We start from the raw sequence: 25,450 nt of genomic DNA, 5'->3' as shown, positions 1-25,450 counted from the left end.
GCAGAAAAAGTATGCCAACTGACCCCGGAGAGGATGAAAGCCAGGTAAAGAGTGCAATCAAACAGTGCGAACTAAATTGCAGTCCGCGGAGAATTATGTATCAGATTTCAAAAAAATCAATACGGAAAGAAATACAGACTACCTCATTAATAATTTTGAAATTTAGTACATGTTGAAATAACATTTGGGGTATATTGGGCTAAAGTATATTATTAAAACTAACTTCACAAAAACTAATTTCTTTTTGCACTTTAATGTGGCAATTGGAAAAATTTCACCTTACATAGGACTCACACTTTATTTCCACTGGACAGTGCTGCCTTAACAAATTAGGCTGGGCCTCTGACTCTAGGAGGACGTGGAGGAAAAGAGCAAGGCTTAACATTATAATTCTATTTGCCTTTGTTACTTGGAGCATATTTTTATATAAAATGAACTGTCAGACTCTTTAATACAAGGCTTATATAGAGACCAAACCAAAATATATTACTTTTCTCCGAAAACATGACCTATTATTCAAAGACGAGAAACACGCAAAGAAGGTGAAAGACACCCCAAGTAGTTTCCATGAGGCTAATGATTCTAAAGAAATTAGACATGAAGAATTTCCATGAATTTCAAGTAAGGTGTGAAATATCAACACAATTCTGAAGCAAAACACATGGATTTCATTTTTCCTAATAAATTTATATGGACATCACTACAGAAGGTTCCTAGTACATTCAGTTAGATTTTTAACAGGCCACTGAACCCAGCATCTTTAGCATTTATAGTAACAATAAAAAGTGCACCGCTGTGGGGAGGATCTGTAATAAAGCTAGACTGATGAGGCCAAAAGGGAGCACCCCGATCGATTTGTTCCCCAGACCTGGCAAGTAAATGCCTGGAAAGGCTACGGATACGGGCCAGCTCCCCGGTGTTCAGAACAAGCACTTCGTCTTTAATTGTGTCCGTGAGACGTTTACCCATTTGAATCTTAACGACCATTGTGCTCACATCACGTGCTCGTTTCAAAACCCCACAAGTGGCCTGAAAGGTACACGTATTTAACGTTTGGTCGAATGCTTCCTTGGGTTAGAAGAATGCAAGCCTGCCCTCCTCCACAGCGTATTGCTTCCATTCTTATTCCTTTCCGGTTTCCTGCTTTTGACAAAGGCCTTGCACCTGCTGCTCTGACTTCTGTCCCTCTCCACGGCCATGCGTGCAGAATACTGCACACGGCTGGGTTTCCTTCCTTCCTTTCCTGTACGTACCGGACACAGACTCCCCCAACTCTGCCTCACGCTGGGCCATGAATTCTCAGGAAACCCCGCAGGAAGTTCCCAGCCTTCAGGCAGGCATGCCAGACCCCTCTTGGGGTAACAAGGTACCTGGGGCTTTCCTGTAGACTCCCTCTGCCCTTGCGTGGGGAAGACAGAAAGCAGCGTGTTTCTGCAACAGGGAACCCCTGGACTGTTTAAGTAAAGCTGCTATTTAATTCTCACTACCGGGGACTTCTCCTTGATTTAAAAGAGAAAGAGCAAATAACGGTGTCTAATATTTAAATATGGGCTACTCGGCACAAAAGATTCTCGTTACCTCCATAAAATCTCCCAGTACGCTATAAAGGCAAGTGGGTAAGCCAGGAACAGGATTTCCTTATAGACATGGAAAAAGTGAATCGGTACAACTCGAGTGACTTGACCAAGGTGACGTGGATGCGAAGCACTAGGACCTGTGAGTAGATTCTGTGCTCTTCCTCCTTGTGGAAGAACCAGATGGGCATCCCTCCAAGTGTGCCTGGTGACAGGTGCCGATCCGTGATGAGACAGACCCCGGAAGTGGGAGCAAAGCACTCAGGACCTTTAACAGCAATACGACATGGACGCACCGTTGAACGTCCCACACCATGACAAACCGGCAATAAAAAAAGAAGTGCTCTCTTGGCACACACAGAGAAGTGCTGTTCTACAAGATACCAATGTCGAGGCTGGGTAATGCTTATAAGAAATTCCTGATAATCATGTGTGCACAAATCTGTTATTGCAATTTTAATTTTGCATAAAGTATTAGAATTATTTCCCTTTCTATTATTTAGACGTCAAATGAGGCTCAACAAATAAGGGGCGCCTGGGTGGCTCAGTCTGTTAAGCATCTGCCTTTGGCTCGGGTCATGATCCCAGGGTCCTGGGATCGAGCCCCTCCCACGCGTTAGGCTCCCTGCTTAGCGAGGATTCTGCTGCTCCCTCTGCCCCTCCCCCTGCTAGTGCACACACATGCTCTCTCTCTTGCTCAAATAAAATCTTTAAAAAATATAAGGTAAGTGTATTTACCTAACTCCTTCCTCAAAACTGTTACAAGTGTTAAGTGTCCATTCAGAAAATCTGACATCACCTTCCATCAAGTTCTGTGAACTGCGCACAAGCTGAGCTGCAAACATTTCTGCATTTCCATCCTTCCATCTTCATCCTCTCTACTCCTCGTGTAAAGTTTTATTCACTGGGGGGGCTCATCCACCCTCTCTTGCTAAGGGAACTCCCACTCTACTCAGGGCAGCTGTCCTGGGAATGAGATCCTTCCAAGCCAACCGGGCAATCCATCCACCTTTGCCAGAGAGTCACTCTCCCAAGCTTCCTGTGGAGTGCGGCAAACCTACTGAGGGGCTCCTGGGAAGACTTTTCCTTCCTATTAAAAGGAGAGAAGGGACCTGCCCTGATTCCTTTCACAGGTTAATATGTACTCTAAGAGGACCATGTCGTTGTTGGCTTGATTCAGAAATGCATCCCAAACGAACAACAGAAACTCAAAAACTAGCTGTTAACTGAATGAAGATATTCTGTGAGGATGTGATGGTTGCCCCTATGGCAGCCATTCTGCAACCCTGAGGAAGGACCAAGAGAACTGCAGACACATGGACATGAAGCCCCAATATTGTGGAGCCTCTAAAGAAATTATTAAATGTGATACTCATATGCATAAATTGTGTAGGTCACTGTCGGCTGAGTTATTCTGTGTCTCGTCACTTAAGAGTCAAGGTTTTTCCAAAAGGAGACAGGGGGGTAGCAAGTGTGTGTGACCCACCTGCACCGTCTGTGGTTAGATAGAAGAGGTCCTATGGGGGAAGGGAAGGATTACCCCTGGGAAGAAAGGAGCACCAGTGAGGAATGGGCTTTAGGCTCCAGAAACATCCAGATACCCGCTGGAAATGCAAGGCTGCTGTATAGCTGAAAATGCTATTGTGGTTAATAGAGTAAACTTCACAAATATCCAGAAGGCACAGCGGAGAAGAGTTCGTCACTGACAACATGAGGTGGTACGTGGTGATGCCAAAGCCAGATGGACATCACAGGGCTGTGGCCAAGTTCAAATCTAGGTCAGAGAAGTCAGAATCAAAGACAGAACGCATGGACTGTGTGCCCTGTGGCCACAATGAGAACCACGAGTTGGTGGCCTCTTTTGAAGAAGCCACACAGTCAAGAGGCATGGACAGGGTAGTTCCTGGGAACACTGCACTCAACACATAGTGAGAACCTGATGGAGGGAGGTGGGGAGGGGACACTGTGGAGGAGGGCGGGCGACTTCCCTAGAGACAGATGTTCTCAGTCCTCTGCGGGATTACAAGGTGAGGTCACATGCCAGAGTGGGAAGGCTGACACCAGGCTCAGGAGTGTGGGAAGGCTTTGAGGGCACGGAGGTCTCCTCCCCCAGCACTGACACAAATGTGTCCTAGAACCAATCAGAGCACACTTCTCGATATCCTCCAGCGGCATGGTGGGATCAGAGAGGAGGATGTGGGCATCATGTAAGACAAGGCTGGCAATCTGGACAAAAGTCAGTGGGCCCAGGGTCCTTACCGAAGCCCCACGTTCATAACTAAACCGCTCTCCTTCGTGTCGTGGGCCACTGTTTTTATGTCTGGGCTCACGCAGAGATCTTTCAAAGCAGGTACTTATGATCTGAGCACTTTTAAAAATATGTCTGCTGTGTTCCAATCAAAAAAAAAAAAATTAAGGCCCACCAATGAATCCAACTGGGACAAAAAAATGAAATTCCAGAGTGAGTCCCCAGGGAGATTAAGAGAAACTAGGGGACTGAGGTCTGGGCAAGGAAAAGAAACAGGTCCCCTCAAACAGAGGAATGACAACAGAAGGACCAGAAGGTGGGCTGGCAGGGCATGTTTAAATTCCAAATAGGTGACATAAATTTAAAATCAGAGGTTGGGAGTTTGAGATATATCTGTATCTATAAATCGATCTTGAGAGTCAATTAACATGTGTTGAAAGAGACTCAGAAAAACACAGAGAAATGGGGAGGGGGCGGGCAGGAGGGAGACCACAGGTTTGTTCTAAATCGACCACAGACCCCAGTAAAGACGACAGAAGGGCCGATCCTCAGCATAAATCCCATCTGGAAATCCTCATAAAGCAGCCTCCCTCTTGGGTATAATCTGTTACCATTTTATCTAATGAATATAATTAAACCCTTTATCTTGCTAAACGAACCCTCAATCTCACTGTTCATCACTGTTCTATTTCAAATGCTCGGTCCACCATATTGAATAGGTCAGAGGCCCTTTTATTCACACTCGCTCCCTCTGAAAATCATGCTGAGAAATACGCATTAGGCGGGCAGCTGTCTCTCTTTGCAGATGCCGGCAAGGAGCACCGGCCAGCACTAAACCGCTAACATAGCCGTGGACCGGACCGACTCACTCACGCAATCACCAAGGTTATGCCAATGCTAGAAGGATGCTGAGCCCGAAAACAAAAAAAAAGGGGATGGGGTGGAACACTAGAGGGACACGCGTCCAGTGGCCCTCCATGCTTCAATGTCCACAGCCTGGAAAACCTGCCAGACGGACATCCGTAATGCTTGGCTAGAGTTACTATTTGTATAGTGCAGGGCTACCTCAGTTGGTACTAAGATAGACCACCACGGGAGCAGAAATCAGTCTACAGATAATAATCGGGAGAACAGAGAATAGACCGGTGGTCTCTTGCTTTCAGGTGCTGAACTTCAGAGACAAACTTCTGAGCCACTGAGAGATGAAGCTCATTCACCATTCTTAAGTTGAAGCTAGGACACAGAGGAAAAGGGGTTCTCAGAGACGACTGCTACAAAGGCAAGTCAGGACCAAGGGGTCTGAACGGTTATAAAAAGTACGAAAATAAAAATGGCAACTGGGAAAATTCTGAGCCCCCAAATGAGAGACATCAATTATTAGAAAGAGTAGGATTTCACCAGATGCCTGTTCGCTGAGGGTTGGAAGGGGCGTGAGAATCACCCCATCCCATCGCCTCATTTACGCAGGAAGGAACAGAAAGTGGCCACTCTGCATTCGCGGACAAGAATACAGCTAAGGAAGGAGTTGCTGCTCTGATAAAGGATGTAGCTGACTTATAAATATTCATGAATATGGGCTGGGATATCAGGGAAAAAAAAAGTCCAAGAAAAGAATTTTACTTGAAAACTCTTCAGTGCAGCCTGTCCTGCAGGGAAATGGTCATGTGTTTGCAAGTCCTTCGTGAATTCTACTTTCTAGAATGAAGGAAATGAAGGCCTGGTGAGAAGGGGGTGCAGGTGAGCACAGCCTCCCAGGAGTCCTTTCTCTTGCTTATTCATGTATTAAAGTGGTTGTCTGCAAGTCATAATGGGAAATTAGCCAGCCTTAAACACAGCCAATATCTGTTAAGTATAAATTAGGAACAGCACAGAATATTCCACTGAGCACTTGGGAGTTGCTAGGAAACGGGAGGTCAGGCAATGCTCAAAGGCCAGGTTCTTCCCATCCCTGGAGCCTCGACAGGACTCCCGGCGCTGCAGCAGCCAGAGCCTGGGGCCAGGCTGTGGAGCTGTTCCACTCAAGACGATTTGGATCCCCCGCTTCGTGCCCCGTTGCACCCCCCCCACAGTTAAAGAGCCCAGTGTGTGATGTGCCACGTTGTCTCATCTGCAGCCTGGCACTTTTCTTCATGACCCTGGTGCCCGAGAATCAGCACGAAAGAGTTTTAAGTTGAGACTTTTTCACTACGTAAGCTAAATGGTAAAAAACCAAAGGGTTACGTATAGAGATAGAACAAACACATTCCGAAATCCGAGAAAGACACAGCAAACAGAAAGCAGGTATGACAATACAATGTTCTTTTCTCTCCACCTGTCCTCAGAATAACCTATCCATCTGCTTCCTTTAGGGATCCAACTGACCGTAACCGCCTTCCCCATTCTTGGATTTAAAGAATGGTCTTCAGGGTTCTAATAATCCTTTTACCACAAATGGGTCTTTTTCTGTATTTACCTGAAAATGAATATAATGTCCTGAATAAATTCTATTTGAGGGTGCCATGCCAACAACTTCAGTGAGCGGTGAATTAATACAGACGATAGGTCATGAGAGGAAATGAACACCCCGATTTGCTGGGACTGTCGCAGTTACCATCGCCGGGCCCTCCCTAGACATACACACATTGCCTCTTTCCATCGTGAGCAGCAGGATAACCACCATCAGGGGCCACCGTGTGCCAGCCTGAGCTGGGGGTTCTACAGACAGGATCACAGTCAATCCTTGTCACCACCCTAAAAAAGGGTGACTTTTGAGACGCCTGAGTGGCTCAGTCAGTTCAGCATCTGCCCTTGGCTCAGGTCATGATCCCAGAGTCCTGGGATGGAGTTCCGGGTTGGGCTCCCTGCTCGGCGGAGAGCCTGCTTCTCCCTCTGCCTGCCGCTCCCCCTGCTTGTGTGCGTATGCTCTCTGGTAAATAAATAAATAAAATCTTAAAAAAAAGAGAAAAACAAAAAACGGGGGTGACTTCTGTCCTTATTCCATCAACCAGAACACTGTGGACTTACAGACAGACCAGTGACACATGGCTGGTGACAGTGAGTGCAGCATTTTCTGTACATGCATCCTATTTTAATCCAAAAATGTTTAAGGAGTAACTGTTTTTTCATCCTGTCACCCATTTATCGTCTGAAGCACAGACTGCCTTATTCACTAGCAACAGCAACAAAATCAACCTGTTCTCTGAGAATCAGGAAAACGTTGCGGCATTAACCCCAGAATATGCAGAAAAACAGGCCCAGGTTGGGCCCACTGCTACAGTCACTAGGCTAGGCATGACAGGTGTTGAGTTCAAGTTCAAGTTCTGTGATTCAGGCAAGAAAACCGTGGGACTATAACCACTATGACGATACACACTGGGGAACACTCCACAAATGCTCCTGGGTCCGTCTCCCCATCCCCCCATCAGTGTTTCAGCATTTGAGGTTGGTCAGGGATCTCCACTAGACACAGGAAGGAATCAGACATAATCTATTAATTTCTTCTCTGCTTCCTAGGTTTTAGCACCCGATCCTTAAGAGTTAATATGCAACAGAAGCTTGTCTATCCCTTTATGCCCGCACCGCACTCGGCAGAGGGCAATTTGTGTGTGAGGCTGGCTACCAAAATGACCAGAAAAGGGAACAGAAAAGCCTCTGCATCCAGGCCAGTGGCTAAAGGTTCTCCCAATAGTTCCAAACCAGCTTCCCCGTCATGCAACTACGTCAACATGTTGTAACAAGGAGCGTGGATGTGCTAGGAGCAGGCAAGGTGAGTCATGGAGAACAAGTGACGATTGTATTGTAGTTCATTTTTTCTAACTGAGCATGAGAAGGGAAAGGCTTTCACTCTGTGGACCTGGCAGAGCCCCAAGTGTGTGTAAACCAGGAAATGCCTCGGGCTCAGCAGCTCCACACAGCAGGCGCTCCCAAGTAGAAGTGGCCCATCTGCTGATGCCACCAGGCTACAGACAATGACTGCTTTAAGAGACAGTCAGGTACATTGAGTTTTACAGTTTTTTGTACCTTTTTTCACCTTTGATACCTGGCTCAGAGTACAAACAGGTGTCTTAGAATCCTGGAAATCCAAACCAAATGATGTCATAACGAGGTCCAAACTACCTTTCCACCTCCATGAAGTTCCCTAATTTACATGGCACCTGGGAGTAAAAGCCCCTAGGAGCTGCAAGGGGGGTCCGATATAAATTGAATCATCCAAATTTATTGGAACTGATGTAATGACGTCAATGAATCAAATATATAGGCTGTTTCGGAATTAATACTAAAACGAATGAACCCCAAAAAAGAGAGAGAGAAGGAAATGAAAAGAAGTCAGGCTAATTTTCCTTCTGCAATTTCTCAAGCCACAATGAACATACTAACGATGCTTTACTTTTCCTTCAGTCGTCTACTTACGTACTGTAATAACATTAATTAAACTGTCCCAGTGGAAACAGCATCAAGGTACACTAAAAAGATTGCATATCCAACCCCTTGTCCTTTAAACCCTTTCTGGCTCAAAAGCAGAAGTCTGTTATCCAACTTGCGGAGGCATATTCAAACGCCATTTTCTTGTGTATCTGAAGACTTTTTAGAAAGCTTTACTTAACAGTTTCTAGAACATTTGCTTGGTAGTGAACTTTTCATTATAAACGTTGAGGGGACGGAGGTGGGGATGCTGCAATATTTTTCGCAGGGACACTCGTCTTGCATTTCATAAAGGCAAACTTTGTGTGTCACACAGTGTAATTCCAAAGCTAAACAGTATTCCTTTTAAAGCGAAACAGTGACAAATGAAGCATCTGGCACACTTTAATGAGCTGTTTTATCCTTTCAGAGTGGCTGAAACTAGGCCACCCATTCATCTGAGAAAGTGGGTAGTACCACAGAACAATTACGTAATCCTGCAAGACACACTGATATTAAGGGCAACCCATCCCCCCCATTTAAAATTTTCTAGTATTACTTACTAGGAAACAATCCGTGTTAACAAAAGACTCGTTACATCTGGAAAAATGTTAAAGGATACGCCATTTTCTCTTTTCACCCTATATTCAACAGTAGAACTCAAGGTTCAAAGCCTGAACAATTGGTATAAAAAAAATTAAATTGTACATAGATGCCATTTTTACTGAGAGCTAAAGGAAACATAGGATAAAAACCAAGAAATAATCAGCGCTGACACCGTAACCTCCTGGTTGCCGAGCAGGGCAACCTTGCCTCCTTGGGGAGCTTTGGAAATGTCTGGAGACCCACGGGGGCTGTTACTGGCATGTAATGGGCAGAAGGCAGGGGGGCTGTTACAGGTCCTACACTGCATAGGACGGGGCTCCACAGCAAAGGATCGCCTTGTCCAAAATGCCACCGGCGCCAAGACTGCGATATTCTGCTGTGACCCAATAACTAAGAAAAACCCGATAAACAAGGCGGCGGAAGGTAAAGAATGTGAAATTTCATTACGAACACATTCCAATTTGAAATGTGATGGAGGGGATGCAGACCGGCACAGAACTAGAAACCTTAGAAACCCAGAAAAAAAGAAAAAGGCGGTTACAAAATTAGCCTAGGAGGCCAAAGCTTAGAGGAGGGTTTGGGGCTGGGAAAGACACAGTGCAGAGGAACTCACCTTGCTGAGAGCCAGAGCGGAGAAGTGAGCATTTCTGCAGGAGTGGGCAGGTGAGGAGGAGGGCAGAACCTGAGGCCGTGCCTACCTCTCCGGAGCCAGTCAAGAGAAAGGGGGAGGGGAAGAGGCCAGTCAGACAGGTGCCAGGAAGGCGGGGTGGCTGGCGAGGTCACAGGCCTTGGGGGGTGAGGGTAGGGGATAAGGAGGGTGGGGCAGGGAAAACTGTACATGGAAGCTTCCCGCAGAAGGGAGGCAAGGGCAGTTTGGATGGCATAGTATTAGAAAGAAAACGTGGGCATGGCCTGTCTTTGGAAATATTCAGCAGTGAAAAGACTGCTCAGGGAAGCACTTCCTATTCACTCCCCCACCTTCCCTCCCCTTTATGTACAAATTTCTATATGAAACATTATATTTAATACAAAGAGAGTGTGAGTGAGGAGATGGAACCTGGAGAGAAGGAACTTTTAACAGCACGAGAGAGAAAAACTGATGGCTTATGGTCCTGGGAGAGGCAAGAAAACGTTCAATCAAGACAACAGGATGAGACAGTTCTTCAGAAAAGCTGCCACAATTTAAATTCCCCGCGTACATTAAAGGGCGTTTCTTCCATTACCGCCCCGGGAGTGTTATGAAAAAGCAACACAAAACCAAGAAACAGGGTCAGTCCTCACACAGGCAAAATCATCTCACTATTTTAAAGTTTTATTTTTTTGATTATGCAAGCTGTCAAGTTATTTCCCATTTGTATATCCCCTTTTGCAAATTTCTCATTCATGTGTTTTACTCATTTTTCTACCAGCACATTTGTTATTTTCTTCCTAATTTCTAAGGGCTACTGTTTAAGGCTATAAATCCATTGTCACGCATGTTGCAAAATAGTCTTCCTGTTCGCTGTTGGCCTTAATGAACAATTTGGCCGTGTGGATGTATACAACCGAGTCATAACAACAAGCATGCAATGATTTAGCAAATAAACTGATGAATTACCTTTAAAAAACAATCTTGAATGTGACAGGTAATAATGCACGGAATAAGACAGAAGCAATGTTTACAACAAGAAAAGGAAATAGTCCAATAATAGAATCTACTTCAAAGTACAGTCACTGAACAGAATTCTGTAGTCATGAAAAAAAGCACAGGAATGATTTAAGACACAGTAAACTAATAAAAGTTACAAAATTAAGAGCAGCCTCTAAATAAAATGTAAAGAATTTAAATTAAATTTATATTTTGCATATTTTCCAATTATTTTATAATCAGTAAATATGGCCTCTATATTGAGGAGGGGTGGAGGCAAAACCCAGTTCCTCACCGCGGTGGTGTTTTTGTTATTGTTACTGTGTTGTGGTATTTCTGTGTATCAGGGAAAGAGCCAGCCTGAGGCAGGAACAGGGGGACGCCCCAGGGTCAAAGGCCAACACAGCAAAATACTGAAGAGCCAAGGAGCTGCAGAGGGCCTCCTCCATGGCTGTGAGAAGACCCAGGGAGGCTTAGACTCAGCCCTAGCAGCACACAATGCACCCCCCAGCTCTACCCTCTGCTCTGGGCTCAAACCTGGGCCGCCTTTGTTCCAGAGTCTTCGAGGGGGACCACTGCTTTGGGAACCAGTCTCTGTAAAGTTGCTGGGTGGGCAGTGGTGGGTTTTTAGAACAAAGTCACTCAGAGATCACACATTAAGGGGGCTGCCTGTGAAAATGCCAACGCAAGGCCATTTAAGTTAGCAACCAAAAAAAACCAAAAAAAAACCCCAAAAAACAAAAAAACCAAAAAAACACTCCACAGTTTGCATAAAATAGACAGACGGTCTGAGGCTGGGATTGGCTGAAATGTTGGCGTGGGGCTGCTCTTCTGATTGGTCACTATTTCCAGAAGTTCAGGACGAACAGCCAAAGTTGAAATGCTCAGCTGGAGGGCTGAGGTGAGGAGGGCACGACCGTCTGTCACGGTGGGCACAGGGGAAAATGTTTACCCCATCCTGGCAGCTGGTCCCTCCCAGGTGGGAAGCCAGCAGGACAGAGCGGGCCGGTCTCTGTAATCACAGTCTTCCCACAAAGTATCCTTTAACAAGGGAGGGTGAAACTGCACTCACGAGAGCGAGTGTTTTCTGTCACTCAAGCCAGCCTGCAGAGCAATGGGATTCTGAACCAGCAGGATCCACATATCACAACGTGGGTACGGAAACTCAGTCTGAGAGAGGCAGAAAGAGGTGGTACTTTCCCACTGGTGACTAACACTGCACCTTTCTCTCACGGTGGTAATTAATTTTATGTCAGATTAATGACCAGTAAGATTGTTAAACCTGATGTAAAACAGTCTAACACATTGGGCTTTCACACAGCGCTGGAAATTTATTTCCATGAAAGCAGATTTAGCTAAGTAGCCGTCAGCCGCATTATTATTCGGGTCTTTTAAATATAAGTCAATTTAATATGAAAGACCACCTTCACACTGAAAGCTTGCTCCCTTAAAGGGCACTTTTAGCAAATGAATGGAAATCAACTGAACACATTCAAGTGTCCGGTGGAGGCAGAGATTAGCATTTCAGTCGCTCGTTATTATGTTCTTTCTTTGGGGACACCTTGGGGCGACTATGAGAATCCCAACAAAATGAGACTGCTCAGGTTTCTCGGGGCAGATTGCAAAATTCTGGCAAGTGTCTGCTTGTGCGAAATCAGCATGGGATAGTCGAGAGATGACCAGGCGATTCCAGTCACTCCTCCGTTTCCACATCCCTGTACAAACCAGTTTACAATACAATTTAAAAAGAAAGGCTCCTTCTCGGGCAGATTTCCGCAAAAGGTTCGCACAAAGTTACAAGGCGAGGAAAAGCTGCCGGTCTGGGGCGGGTAAACTTGGCAAGCGAAATGCCTCGCTATAACCCCTTCAAACAAAAGAAACCACTTCCAGCAATTTCCCCTTCCAACCTCCTATTAAAAATGCGTTTTCCTCTACAAGGCGAATTCCCGATCAAAAATATATCCGGTTATCAATGCCTGATCTGATAACGTCCTTCGTTCTGACAAAGTGTGAGCAGCTCCAACTGTTGTGCGCGATCAAAACCAGCACTTACCCACCTGTTTTGAAATTAAACCTTTCTGGTGCTCAGAGAGATGGGAAAGCCCTTTTCTCCTGGGCTTAAAACCCTTCGCCACCAAATCTTACCCTACCGTGATCGTTCCCAGGCACGTGAAACTTTTAAGCGGCTCAAAGAAGAGAAAGGCTCCTACCTTGGGTTTCTGGGGCCCCTTCAGTTTGTGTCCACTGTGAACGGCTGCATCTTCAGCTGTCCGGGATTAGGAGCATCCGAGGCAACGGACACAAACACGGGCTTTCTTCGGCTCGCTGGTGTTCCCAGGCCTTTTATGTGGTGTCTTGGGTTCTGCCTGCTTAATTCATTCCCGATTCTACTGAAAGGAAGTCCAGCCCGGCGAGGCTGGTGGGGTAGCAATTGCTGGAGACAGTCTGAACTGCAGGAGCGAACTAACCACCTCCCAAGCCCCCACGAATGCGTGAAGACGCTTGAAGGGGCCCCCCCCCCAAATTTTCAAAGAGGGCCTATTACTAAAAAAGAAAAAGCCACGAGACAAGATGGAGCAATCTAGTTGTGACCTTGGAAAGTCTACCCTGAGAACAACACTCTTCACTGGAGCAGACCTTCATTTGTGGCTATTATCCCGGGCTTTGCATAGCGCTACTGAATAGTTGCCATGACAACATGGTAAACAGGATTCAAGTGACCGCGCAGAGGGGTGTAATGGGGTTGTTTTGTTCAGGGAGAAGAATGGTCGCTTTAATGCTTCCTTTACTAAAATTTCCTGAAAAGGTAAGGCTGCCCTTTTTTATAAGGTGTCTCTACGTGATGTTCTCAAAAGGCAAAAGATGCTAGGAATGGGTATCCCAGTTACAGGAGAGCAGGCAACATAAGGGGCAATCAGAAAGACAGTAAGAATTCTGGAAGGTTCTTTAATGCCAAGGGGGCATTTTTTTTCCAGTAAGTATGCGGAGGAAATGGAATCACCTCTAAAGGGTGTAAGACCACTGAAGGCAGAGAGGAGTCAAAGGGGCTGATAGTGCAGATAGCTCTAAGATGTCCTGGCTCCCTGCCGCTCCCAAGGCTTTCGCCCTCCCCATTTCCTCATGCAGGTTTTTGTCGGTTTCTTCTACATTTTATCCTGAGCAATAGAGACCTCATTCTCAGCACTCCGCCTTTTGACCAATCAGAAACAATCCTATTCTTAGGACCTATTACTTGAGAAAATGTTCATTGTATGGGGAATAGACTGTGAACATTTGGCATTTTGACAATTCCTGACCGTGTGCATATGTCAGAACTCAAAGGGCCTTACAGCACAGTTAGCCTTAATGTTAACTTTGGATTTTAGAATACTGGTTCATTAATTATAATGTGACACACTCATGTACGATGTTAACATGAGGGAAAACTCTGTGCGTGTGTGTGTGTGTGTGTGTGTGTGTGTGTGTGTTGAGGGGGATGGAGAGTGATATGGGAACTCCATGCTAAATGCTCAAATTTTCTGTAAATTTTAAATTTTCTAAAAATAGAGAGTCAACTTTAGGGGCACCTGGAGGCTCAGTTGGTAGAGCAGCTCGGTCTTGGGGGTCATGAGTTTGAGCCCCACACTGGGTGTAGAGATTACTTAAAGTCAATTTTTAAAAATTGAAATAAATGTTCATCCCATAACAGGGTCAAGGACTAAAGAAAATTAAGCAAAAACCAAAAAACCAAAAACGAGCAGCAGTTATGACAATCTGCCAGAAACAGGTGATTTAAAACTACACCCAAAAAGGAAAAGGGCTGGCAACAGTCTTCGGAAGCTTTTCCGGGGATCCAGCATAAACTCGGGTTGGAATTTGTGAGGACAGAGGGAGCTGTAAAAACGGGGAGCACATTCTCTGTCTCCCGCCTACAGCGCAGGGATGAATTCTTCCACACGGTCCAACGCAGCTGTTTTGCGCCCCCCTTAGCTCACTTAATACCTAAAACGGGTCCCCTATGCAGGCGCTACCCTCTTACACACCTCAGAGAGGAGAAGCCATCCCAAGGTCACGGGACGGCTCAGTGACAAGACGGGGGACAGAAACCTAGGCACACACCTTTGCTCCGTTTCTGTTTCGCCCCATGGCCCCTGCGGGGCCCTGCAGTTGCCCTCCCCCCCACACTCTAAGGTCCGCAGTGGATCCTAGTGGGACAGGCCACGGCGCCTCCTCACGCCCTGTGTCTGGCAGGAGCACGGCCATCTGTGACCTTGGTGTGGAGCACCAATGGAGGACCCTGTTCTTCAGGACCCCTGTGAGTGCACAGAGGGAGAACAGAGAGCAGCCCAGGCCGGGGCAGGCGGGGCCCTCGTAAACGCGGTCCTGGGCAAACAGCCGCCCGCCCGCAGCAGAACAGTAAAAACATGAACACGATTCAAGCATAGCCAGTATATTAAGGCGAGCAAAACTCTCCCATACCAATTGCCCACAAGAGCCCTGAGATATTCTAGCATCGTGTGCTGATGTCTGAACACTGAAAGGCTGAATCATATTAAGGATGTCACCCTAATACTGATCTCCTGGCATATCCCTAGGGTAACTTCCACCTACATCAATCAAAGAGGATCCAGAAGCAAAAAAAAAAACATGTAGGAAATAAAGGAACTAGAGTGAAACCTGTAGCAGTCAGGATTAAAAGTAGCAAGTTAGCAGGTGCCTGGCTGGCTTGGTCTGTGGAGCACAGGCTCTTGATTTTGGGGTTATAAGTTTGAGCCCCACATTGGGTGTAGAGGTTACTTAAAGATAAAATCTTTTAAAAATGTAGCAAGTTAGGTCTTTATCTTTGGCAAAGTTAGGCACTCATATACCCTGAGTGAGGGCACAATGTACTTGGATAAACAATTCAATTCACCATTTACTGAGCACATACTGTATACTGTGGCCTGGACACTGAGCAATGTGGCGGGGTGCAAAGACAGGCAAGTAGGTCCTACGAAGTTGTACTTGGTTAAGGTCTTCCGTTTGTAGGAACACTTTATTCAGAAAATAGGATTAGGGTAGAGAGAACAGTGACTAAAAACAAAAGGTTGCTGCAAGAAAGTTCAGTAAGGCTAATGACAAGTAAGAAGAATAAAATGAAATAGAAAAAGATTTAGGAAGAACAGGACAAAAATTCAAGGTAGGAAATACACTGCGTATTCATCAGAACTTTTTAAAGAAATGTTTGATCTTTGTTTAAAAAAAAAAAAAAAGGTGGGGGGAGGGGATTGCCTGGCTGGCTCCGTTGGTAGAGCATATGACTCTCGATCTCAGGGTCCTGAGTTCAAGCTTAAAAAAAACCCCAAAAAACAAAAAAACAAAACCCAAGAAAACAAATGGCAGGCAGCACCTGGATCACACAAATATAAGTCCTCAGGACTGAACGTGCTGAATTCATTAACTCATTCGTGGAATCACTGGGCCTCTGGAAACAGAAGGCTTAGGTTTTCATAATGCCTGCAGTGTCCTCACTTCCTGTGTGCTGGAAGCCTGTCTTGGGTATTGTCCAAATGAGAAATCTAGTCCAATATAAACAGTGGCACCAGGACAGAGAGGGATACAGGTCATCAGGATTCTTTTAAGTGCAAAGCCCTGGCATCCTCTCAAGTCTTTCAAAGACCACCATGTGAGAAGGGTGGTAGGGCCTTGTGTCTCAGGGCACACAGAGGGTGCTTCAAGACAAGGCCACCACAGTCGGGCTGACTCCAGCTCCAGCTCCGTACTCCCCCTGATATTCCAATTTCCGGCAACTACAACTGCAGCGCCCCCTCACAGACCTCAGTTTCCCTTCTCTGGGGCCTCCCCTTGGCACGTCCCTCTCCTCACTCTTCCCCTCCTCCTTGAGATAAATCCCACCCCCAGCAACCATCTCTGCTAGAAGCCTTCCTCCACCAGCCCTTAGCCTCGGAGTGATTCAGGGGACCCAAGTCCTGCCTTTTTGGAGAAGACTCTGACCGAATCTTTGAGGCCACTGCTACGCTGGTTAAAAGCTTGAAAGGTGCTGCAGGAATCGAGGATGTTCCCCCCCTAGAACCGGAGTGCTCCTCACTCAAACCTCCACAAGGACAGTGAGGATGGTCAGCCAGGCACGTTCCTGACAAGTGACAGCCTCGCCTTCCCCACGTTCGAGGCTGGGAAGGGCAGACAGCCAGGGCTCACACCCCAGAAGATTTTCCTGATATTTATCAGTTTGTTTCCTTCTTTAATTCCGTCCTGCGCTTGCTTCCTCGGGGTTTTTCTGAGGAATGTTAATGACAGACCTTTCTGACCAGGACTTATTTGCTAAATCACCAGGCAGGGACAGAAGGGAGAGATCACAGGCCACAGGACACCCTTGGGGAGAAATTCTGAGGAAGCAAAGCAGGTTTCCTTTGTTAGGGAAATCTCCTGGTGTTGGTTTGGACACTTTGAGCCAGAAACTAGCACTGCCCAACAAATCACAGCGGAAAAAAGCTAACAGGCTACACTGCCATCTAAAAATTGTCTAAAGGAGAAGTCTGCCCTTCGTAAACTCCAAAGTTCTAAGCCGAGTAGAAGATTCCATCCTGCAGTGCTGTGTAAGGCAAAGAATTAAGTTTTTATTTTAATTCCAGTGTAGTTAACACACAGGGTAATATTAGTTGCAGGTTACAATACAGTGATTCAACAACACATCACAGGCGAACTCCTTAATCCCCATCACTTATTCTGCCCATCCCCCAGCTCCTCCCCTCTGGTTACCATCAGTCTGTTCTCCATGACTAAGAGCCTCTTTCTTGGTTCGCCTCTCTTTTTTCCCTTTGCTCATTTCTTTTGTTTCTTAAATTTCACATGAGTGAAATCATACGGTATTTGTCTTTCTCTGACTGATTTCGCTTAGCGTAATACCCCCTAGCTCCATCCGTGTCTTTGCAAATGGCAAGATTTCATTCTTTTTTATGGCTGAATAATATTCCATTGTAGGAAGAGGTAGACTTTCTAAAATCGCCGCCTAACTTCGCACCAGAATTTCTCAACGCCAGTGAAATGTCTTTTATACAACACCCAAGGTAAGCTACATGTTGTTCCTTAAAAAAAAAAAAGTCCACAATTATTATAGCTGAATTGACATAATGTTCTAGCATTTATATTCCCCTTGCTTACACTTGCTTTTCAAAGCAAAACACAAAAATCCCAAATAACGAAAACCCCGTGACATTCCTAACAAAGGATTTCCAGATGCTTTAGGTCCAAGCACTGACTCTGAGCCTCATCCTTGCCAAGGAGGGGAGGCAGCCTGTCCTACAAGCTCAGCGCCCCCTGGGCTGCGGCTTACACTCGCAAAGCTACCACAGAAGTCTTGGATACGCTCCTAAAAGCACAAAGCAGCTCCTTCGCTTTCTCTAAGGCCACGTTTCTTTAGGCCGCAGACTTTAAAGCCACTGTTTTTATCCCTCTGGTCACAGAATGGTCAAAAAATAAACCCTCCAGAACCCACCCAAACCCATGACCCGTGCTCTGAATGACACATAATACACCTACATCCACATAAGCTTGAATACGTCCTCTCAAGGTCCCCTGATGAACAAATGACTGGAAAAGGGTATGAGGCAGGGAGAAAAAGGGTATGAGGCAGGGAGAGACCGTCTCATCCCTTTGCACCAGAAATATATACTCCCCATCCATGGGGTGACGGCAGGTAAGATTTTCCCTGTGAAATTTCTAGAAGCACCAATCTGTGGACAAAAGAACACTCATAATAAACTCCAAAGGGGGGGTTGTTTACATACATTTCATAGACCATCATCACCAGTAATATCTGATATTTTCAATGGAACCAAATGAATGCTAAGCAAGTCGTAATTAACTAGTTCCACATTCTAATTAGCATCTTCACACTTCAAATCACACCTACATCTTGGGCCTCAGACAAGTCGGTTCACGTGTTTGTGCCTTTACTTTCTGGTTGCATTTAAAATGGTACCAAGACGTTTTTCCAGAGTCTCCTAGGGCCCATCTCTCAGCATTAATTAGTGTCTACCACAGGTCAGGCGACAGAAAGACTGGAAGCAGTATGTATGAAAGAATAGGAGGCTGGGTCAGCTCATTTCCTTAAATGCAAAAACCAAAGCCATTAGGCACAGTCAAATCCCAGCCAGAGAAAATAAACATCAAAAAGAGGTAATTTCTCCAATATTCTGCCTGCAGAAGCGTTTTCAAGCAGACCTAATTTCAAAAGCGGTTACAATTTAAAGGAAAAATTCCATGTCACCCAAGAAAGAAAACAAATACATGAGCTACTGAGTTTTGGAAATTAAAATTTCTATCCTTATAATAGGGCTGGCGGGGGCACGTCCTGTTTCATCGGATCTAAGATATCAACGCCTGTAAAGTTGCATGGTCAGGGTTACACATCCCTAACACAGGAAAAGGGCTCCCAATTACACTATGGCTCACCAAAAGCTGTACAATGCACCCCAATACCCAGGTCCTTACATTTTGGGAAAAAATGGCATGTTTGAAGGATGAAATATGGTATTATTTTTTCTTTTTGAAGATTTTATTTACTTATTTGAGAGAGAGTGCAAGCATGAGCAAGGGAGAGGGGCAGGAGAGGGAGAAGCAGCTCCCTGCTGAGCAGGGAGCCTGATGTCTTGTGGGGCTGGATCCCAGGACTCTGGGATCATGACCGGAGCTGAAGGTAGATGCTTAACAGACTGAGCCACCCAGGCACCCCGAAATATGGTATTAACACAGTTGTAAAGAGAGGAAGAGTAACGGGTCAAACAGCTCCTGTATTTGTGAAGTCCATTTGTATTGTAAATACTGCCCACTGAGGCTATGAAGTGAAATATAAACCAGCTGACGTCATATATTATTATGTTTTGGCTAGTAATTTCCTACATTATGTAGGAATATGTAGTCCCAAAACTACATATTGTGTATATTGCCATTTTTGTGATAATCTAAGACATCTGAATATAAATTCAAGAAATGGAAAGACGAGCTATGCTTTTAAGCTACTGGAAGAGATGCACAGACCTTCCACGTAGGACCAATCTCAGCTGCTTTACGCCGTACAAACACCAAATTCCCACCATCGCGGTTCATAGTAAGCTAGCAAACTTAACAGGTTACTCCTGGATAAAGAAAGCATCCGCTTTTGGCTTCCTAGAAGACAGAGTTCAATACTATGTTTCTTAGAAACATTTTTAAACCATCAATGAGGAATCACTAATATTAAAGCCACAGGCAACTGGTAAACAAGATAAAAAGTAAGACCTGGCATCAGCAAAGTTACCAGAATAGAACACAAGTCTCAAGAGAAACCATTCAGGGCAGATTCCTTTTCTTAAGCCTTATGAGAATAGCACTTAGTTTTTCCAAAGAGGGACCAATGACATTTCTGTCTTGCATGGGGGGGGGGGGGGGGGGGGTTCCTCTCTTTGGGGGAGGTTACTAAGAGCCAATGTTTCCCAAATGAAGATAATTTCCATTTTTCAACAACATTTTAGGGCAAGGTGCCCATTTAGTCTTGGATTCAGCAACTACATACATTGAATACTAAGTTTTCTTTGTTTAGATAGCTTCTTCTAACACTTTTTGTTTCTAATCAGGCTATGAGCATTAAAAACCTAAACCCACAGAGCCTACCCATGAAAACTGACGATGGCAGCCTTTCAGGATTTTTCAAAAACAGGCCTGACCACCTGGTTAGTGTCTTTCAGAAAGTCAGCATTGCTACTTAGAATTCAGAGTCTTCAACGTGTTTAACAAGAAAGCAACATGAAAAAAGAAATCAACCACAAAACACACACGGACTATCTCTTCCAAAATAGAAGGCTGCCCCAAAATTTCAAACCAAAACCTTAAAAAAACAAAACAAAACTGTGGAAGCTTCACAATGTGTCCTTTTAAGCTAGATTTCTCTAAAGCTTAATAGCATCCTTCAGAAGCAGACAAATAGGCCCAAGAGACAAAGGGAATTTTTCCATTTAATGTTGGTTTATAATAATGTCATATACGCTTCGAACCATCTATGATGAAAGGACTTTAGAGAAAGTGCCCCAGGAGGCGGTGTCCTTAAAGACCCAGCCTCCGTCTAGCACTGCTGTAAATCTTACCTTCTGCGTGTTTGGCTTGATACAGCGAACAAAGAAAGGATTAGAGGAGCTTAGCGTGGCCATTAAGGAATGCAGTGAGTCCTATTAGAAAGGAAAAAGTATATGTTGATTTAGTCTCTTACTATGCCATTCTTTAGATTTCTCAGCATTCTAGGCACTGATCAGAAACAGGAATAAAAACCAATATAAATTGTAGGATTAATAAGAGATTTTATTTTTAACGTTCTCGTTCTAATATAAAATAAAGCCAAAATACTACAATTCGTAGTTGCTAAATTATTTCACGGAATGCAAAGCTCATTTGTCACTTCCTTGAAAACAAAAACAGAAACACTGTGTTAGTCTAGGGTTACTTTTTTGCTGGTTATTTCCAATGTGTCATACTGAAAACCTGTACTCTCCCCCTTGAAGTTTTTCCTCCTAATTCATTATTTCCATCAAAATGACAGTCTCTACCAGTATTCCATAATCTCTCAACCCTTACCCTCAAATCACCAGGTAGATCAATCTTCTGTAATACTGCTTTCTTTTATTTTTTTAAGATTTTTTGTTGTGGTGGTTGTGAAGAATTTTTAACATTTCCCAAAGCAGACAGAGCGTGTCAGGAGCACTCAAGACCAGCTTCAGCTTGTGGCGAATCTCATTTCATCTGATCCCTGTCTGCGTCCATATGACACCCACCCCTCATAGGAAAGCAAATCCCAGACAGCGCATTAGGTCATCCCTCAAGATTTCAGTATGTATTATTAAAGGCCGCACACTTTCAAACATGTATGCAACGACCATATCATCATCCTAAAAAGCTTTAACAGGAATTCCTTAATACCAATATTACAAGAAGCAACAGTCTCAAGTTTCATATTAAATCTTCAAGTGTCTCAAATTTCATAATTTTTAAATGGTCTGTTCTTTGGGGCGTCTGGGTGGCTCAGTTGGTGAAGCGTCCGACTCTTGGTTTCGGCTCAGGTCATGATCTCAGGGTCCGGAGATCGAGGCCTGTCTGAGGCTCTGAGCTCAGGGCAGAGTCTGCTTGAGGATTCTCTCCTCTGCCCCTCCCCTGTGCACTCTCTCTCTCGAATAAATAAATCTTTTTTAAAAAATGGTCTGTTCTTTGAAATCAGAATGTAAATGAACTTTTCATATTGCAGTTGATGGGTCTTTAAGTCTGTTTAAAACCACTGGTTTTCCCTCCATTTCTGGCTCTGTCTTCTTACAATCTTGCTGAAGAAACTGGATTGTCTAGGGTACTGTACTGAGGAGTTACTTCCGGGCTTCGAAAGCTTTAGGATTTCTCACAGATGACAAAATGGCCTGGTACGCATGGCCCTTCCTATCTTCTGGTACCAGTTTAACTACATACAAGTCATCCTGTCAGCTGGCCCCCTCTACCCAGAGTCTTCCAGGGACAGGACTCCAAACTCCTGTCTCAGGACTCCTTTCTCCTGCCTGGTCTGTGATCTGGAAGGCCTGCCCACTCCCTGCCATTTCCTTGATTCCCAGTGCAATTTAACCCCCCAAATATCCACAAAGCCTTCCAAGGCAATTCCAGGCAATGCTGCCCTAGAAAAAGGTAACGTCACAACTTCCCTGGAAGATGAAGAGTCTAGGTTTTAGAGTCAGACAGGTTCAGTTCAGTCAGCTTCGGCCCTCAAAGGGACTGAAGGGGTCTCCCTCGCTCTACACCTCAGTTTCCTCGTCTGTAAAATGGGGACCATTGTGCACACTTACAAGATCACAGGGGAAATGAACAAGACAGCGTACGTGAAGCGATCAGCCCATGACTGGCACATAGTACGTACACAATAAGTGGCAGCTATTTTTATTATAACCGACCTGGGTCAAACCTGCCCGTCATTTCACACAATCCAGCACCGTCGGCAATGCTACTGTGTCCCTGGCTCATCGCCAGCTGCCCTGTACAACAGACCTCACACAGAACCCCGCCGGAGGCACACCGCTCTGAATAACTAAAGGAAAGACAGACTCTTTGAAGGCAGATTTATAAACGTCTATTGACTGATATGCCTCCTCTTCTCTTCATATCAGGAGCTGTTACTTGGGGGTAAAACAGAACAATTCAGTTTGGAAAATGGTCTTTGTATGCTCTACACTTTCTAAAACGGCCAAATATTAAAAATGCAAATTAGAATGGTCCTTATTTTCCCTGAATTCTGGATATCTGGACAAGGTAACTGACATTGATCTTATTTAAATATGTGCTTACTTGGTCATTATTCCCAGTTATGAGACTTTTTTTTTTAAGATTTTATTTATTTATTTGACAGAGAGAGAGAGCCAGTGAGACAGGGAACACAAGCAGGGGAGTGGGAGAGGAACAAGCAGGCTCCCAGTGGAGCAGGGAGCCCGATGCGGGGCTCGATCCCAGGACCCCGGGATCACGCCCTGAGCCGAAGGCAGACACTTAACGACTGAGCCACCCAGGCGCCCCGCAGTTATGGTACTCTAAACACATGTGGGAAAAATAAAAAAATCCAAACATGGAAAGAAATATACTCCATAATCATAAGAGCCTCTAAACACAAATCAAAGTGATCTCACATGGCCAAACAGTTCTTCAACTTAGAATAAGTAACTATTTATTTTTAACAAGACAAAAAAATATCTACGTGTTTTCATCTGACTCAGAAAAAGTGTATTTTATTTTGAAAGCACCGTCTAGGGCCATAAAAGAGAAAAAAAACCAAACTCTTCCATGGACCTCACATCCCAACAATTCCTGCTTTCAATTCCTAAAATCACAGCAACCAGGGATTCATGGGAGCCAGCAGTGTAGACTAACCTTGAACTGTGAGCTGACTGTGGGCCTTCGATGTTTGCTTCCACATTTCAAGGTATCCTGGTTATTGCGGCTTGACACGTGTTCAAACAGGTCATAGATGAAGTCAAATCTGTGTGAGCAGAGAGCAGGGGGGCCATGAGGGGCCCAATTATTAGGTGCTGGAGTACTGTAATTATAATGCCTGTTCCCACTGAAAGTAACCCATGGAGTCCAGGAAAAGCTAGGACAGCTTCCAAAGACTTCAAAGCAACCATTGCCAAAGAGCTTTAGGCACAGAAATAAAAAAATTGTGGCCACCTTCTGAGCACTAGACTCTGGCAGAAGAGAAGCAGATTGGGCTGCAAGCGACCAGGGTGACATGCCACTGAGGAGTGCTGCGCTTCCAGAGGGCCACCTAGTTTCCTGCAGCCTTGATGTGCTTGCCTGGAGGAGGGAGATGTTTCTGCACATCTCACGGTTTCGCAGATCCACCCCGTTAACGGAGGGAAAGGTGCTCAACGGCAGTGATGCGCACTAGGGTTTCAGTCCTGCCCCCATCCCTTCCAAGCTACGGGACTCGGGCAGATGCTGGGCTTAGCCTCATTTTTCACTTGACAAATGAGGGTGATTTTAGAATTTATGTTACTGCTAAAAAGTTCTATAAAATTGCCACTACTAATAAAAAGTATGGAAGATGCTTGAGCCACGGGCTGTGAAGCGGGGGGCGGGTGGCTTCCCCAAGAGCAGGGAAGGCCGGGACCACATCTGAGCATCCACCCACCCCTCCTCAAGGAGGCACCATCAAGGCTTCCCACCACTTCTCATTTTGCTGCATCCCTTTCTCATTTTTGTTCCAGGGCGCAATTTCATGCTCACCCTTTGAAGTTCTCTAACTATGCTTCGAGCACTTTGGAGAAGAGCTCGGGTTCCACTAAAATGTCACAGATGTCAAAGGTGAAAGAGAGCAGAGCCAGCAACAGCGCAAGCCCCTCACAGTTTTGCTGAGAGAAACCTGGACTGGAACAGAAACTTCTTTACTCCAGTCACAAAACCCCTTTTCATGATGGCAAAGGAGGCCAGCCAAATGCTACCCTGCTGACCTCCACACCTGTGATCTTTCCACAGCCAAATGCTTCTATTTAACATCAAGGTCATTTATAAATGTATCATTAAAATCTAACAACTAAGAAATTGCTTTGATAGGTAACATGCTATAGTATTTTTAAAACATCACCACTATTATTTTTTTTTTAACTTTTTTTTTTTTTTTTTAAGTAAACTCTACCCCCAACATAGGGCTCAAACTCAGGACCCGAGATCGAGTCACATCTCTACTGACTGAGCCAGCCAGGGCCCCTGAACATCACCATTTTTATAGATCCAAAAGTTCATCTAAAAATAAGAACAGGTGACAGTGCTATAAACGGGGAATCTTCACACTTTCAGCAAAGTTAAAACAAATCTAAGTATCTTCCAGTTCTAAGCTCCTAAACTGACACTGTAGGTGTCCTTCCTTCACCCCAATTCACAGCTGTCTGTGTGTCCAGGTGGCCACCCAACATTCACATTCCTAAAAGTATTAGGGTTTTTAATAATTGCCCTACCTTCCTTCCTTGGATAATAAAAATTTGTTTCTGTTACAGATTCATGCTGAATCTGAAACAAGTATCGAAAGCTTTACCCCAAGGGTTATCTCCCCCCCTGCTCTCCCACATAGCCTCCTGCTTTAATGCACATAAACAGCCAGACCAACCAACTACTGATGTAATGGTGTGAATTTACAAGTCATGAATGAGTAAATGAACGTGTAAGTCTGTCATCTTAGCTGACTTAATACTTGCTTATTTTTTCTGACATCCCTTAAACTAGAGACAAATGGGTCCTACAGACCCAAGGCTGAAACCAATTTAACACATAGCTCTAAGCTTGTTGTGAAGAAAGGAGGTCATCCTGGTTAAGATCCTAGGTTCTGGAACCAAGCAGAGCAAATCGAGACTAGCTGTGGGTTCTTGGGCAAGAGACTTCCCTGCTCCAAGAATCAGTCTGTTCATCTGCATACCAGGGTTCATAGTCTCTAACTCGCAGATACGCATGCTGTTCTCGTGGTACCTCATTAAACGGAAGTCACTGCTACTC

General features: G+C 45.0%; 1 protein-coding gene across 1 annotated transcript in view; it reads right to left on the bottom strand.

Moving 5' to 3' along the window:
• MYO10 (myosin X) overlaps nt 1–25,450 on the bottom strand; it is a 228,227-nt gene that overhangs the window by 50,955 nt on the left and 151,822 nt on the right. Inside the window, exon 19 of the mRNA XM_011231438.3 lies at nt 20,536–20,616. Coding sequence (XP_011229740.2) covers nt 20,536–20,616 — 81 coding nt within the window. The remainder of the gene's footprint in view (nt 1–20,535; nt 20,617–25,450) is intronic.

Source organism: Ailuropoda melanoleuca, chromosome 3 (assembly GCF_002007445.2).
Source record: "Ailuropoda melanoleuca isolate Jingjing chromosome 3, ASM200744v2, whole genome shotgun sequence".
Classification (NCBI taxonomy): Eukaryota; Metazoa; Chordata; class Mammalia; order Carnivora; family Ursidae; genus Ailuropoda; species Ailuropoda melanoleuca.
The sequence above is the reverse complement of the archived record's forward strand: the minus strand, read 5'-3'. Positions and strand labels throughout refer to the sequence as shown.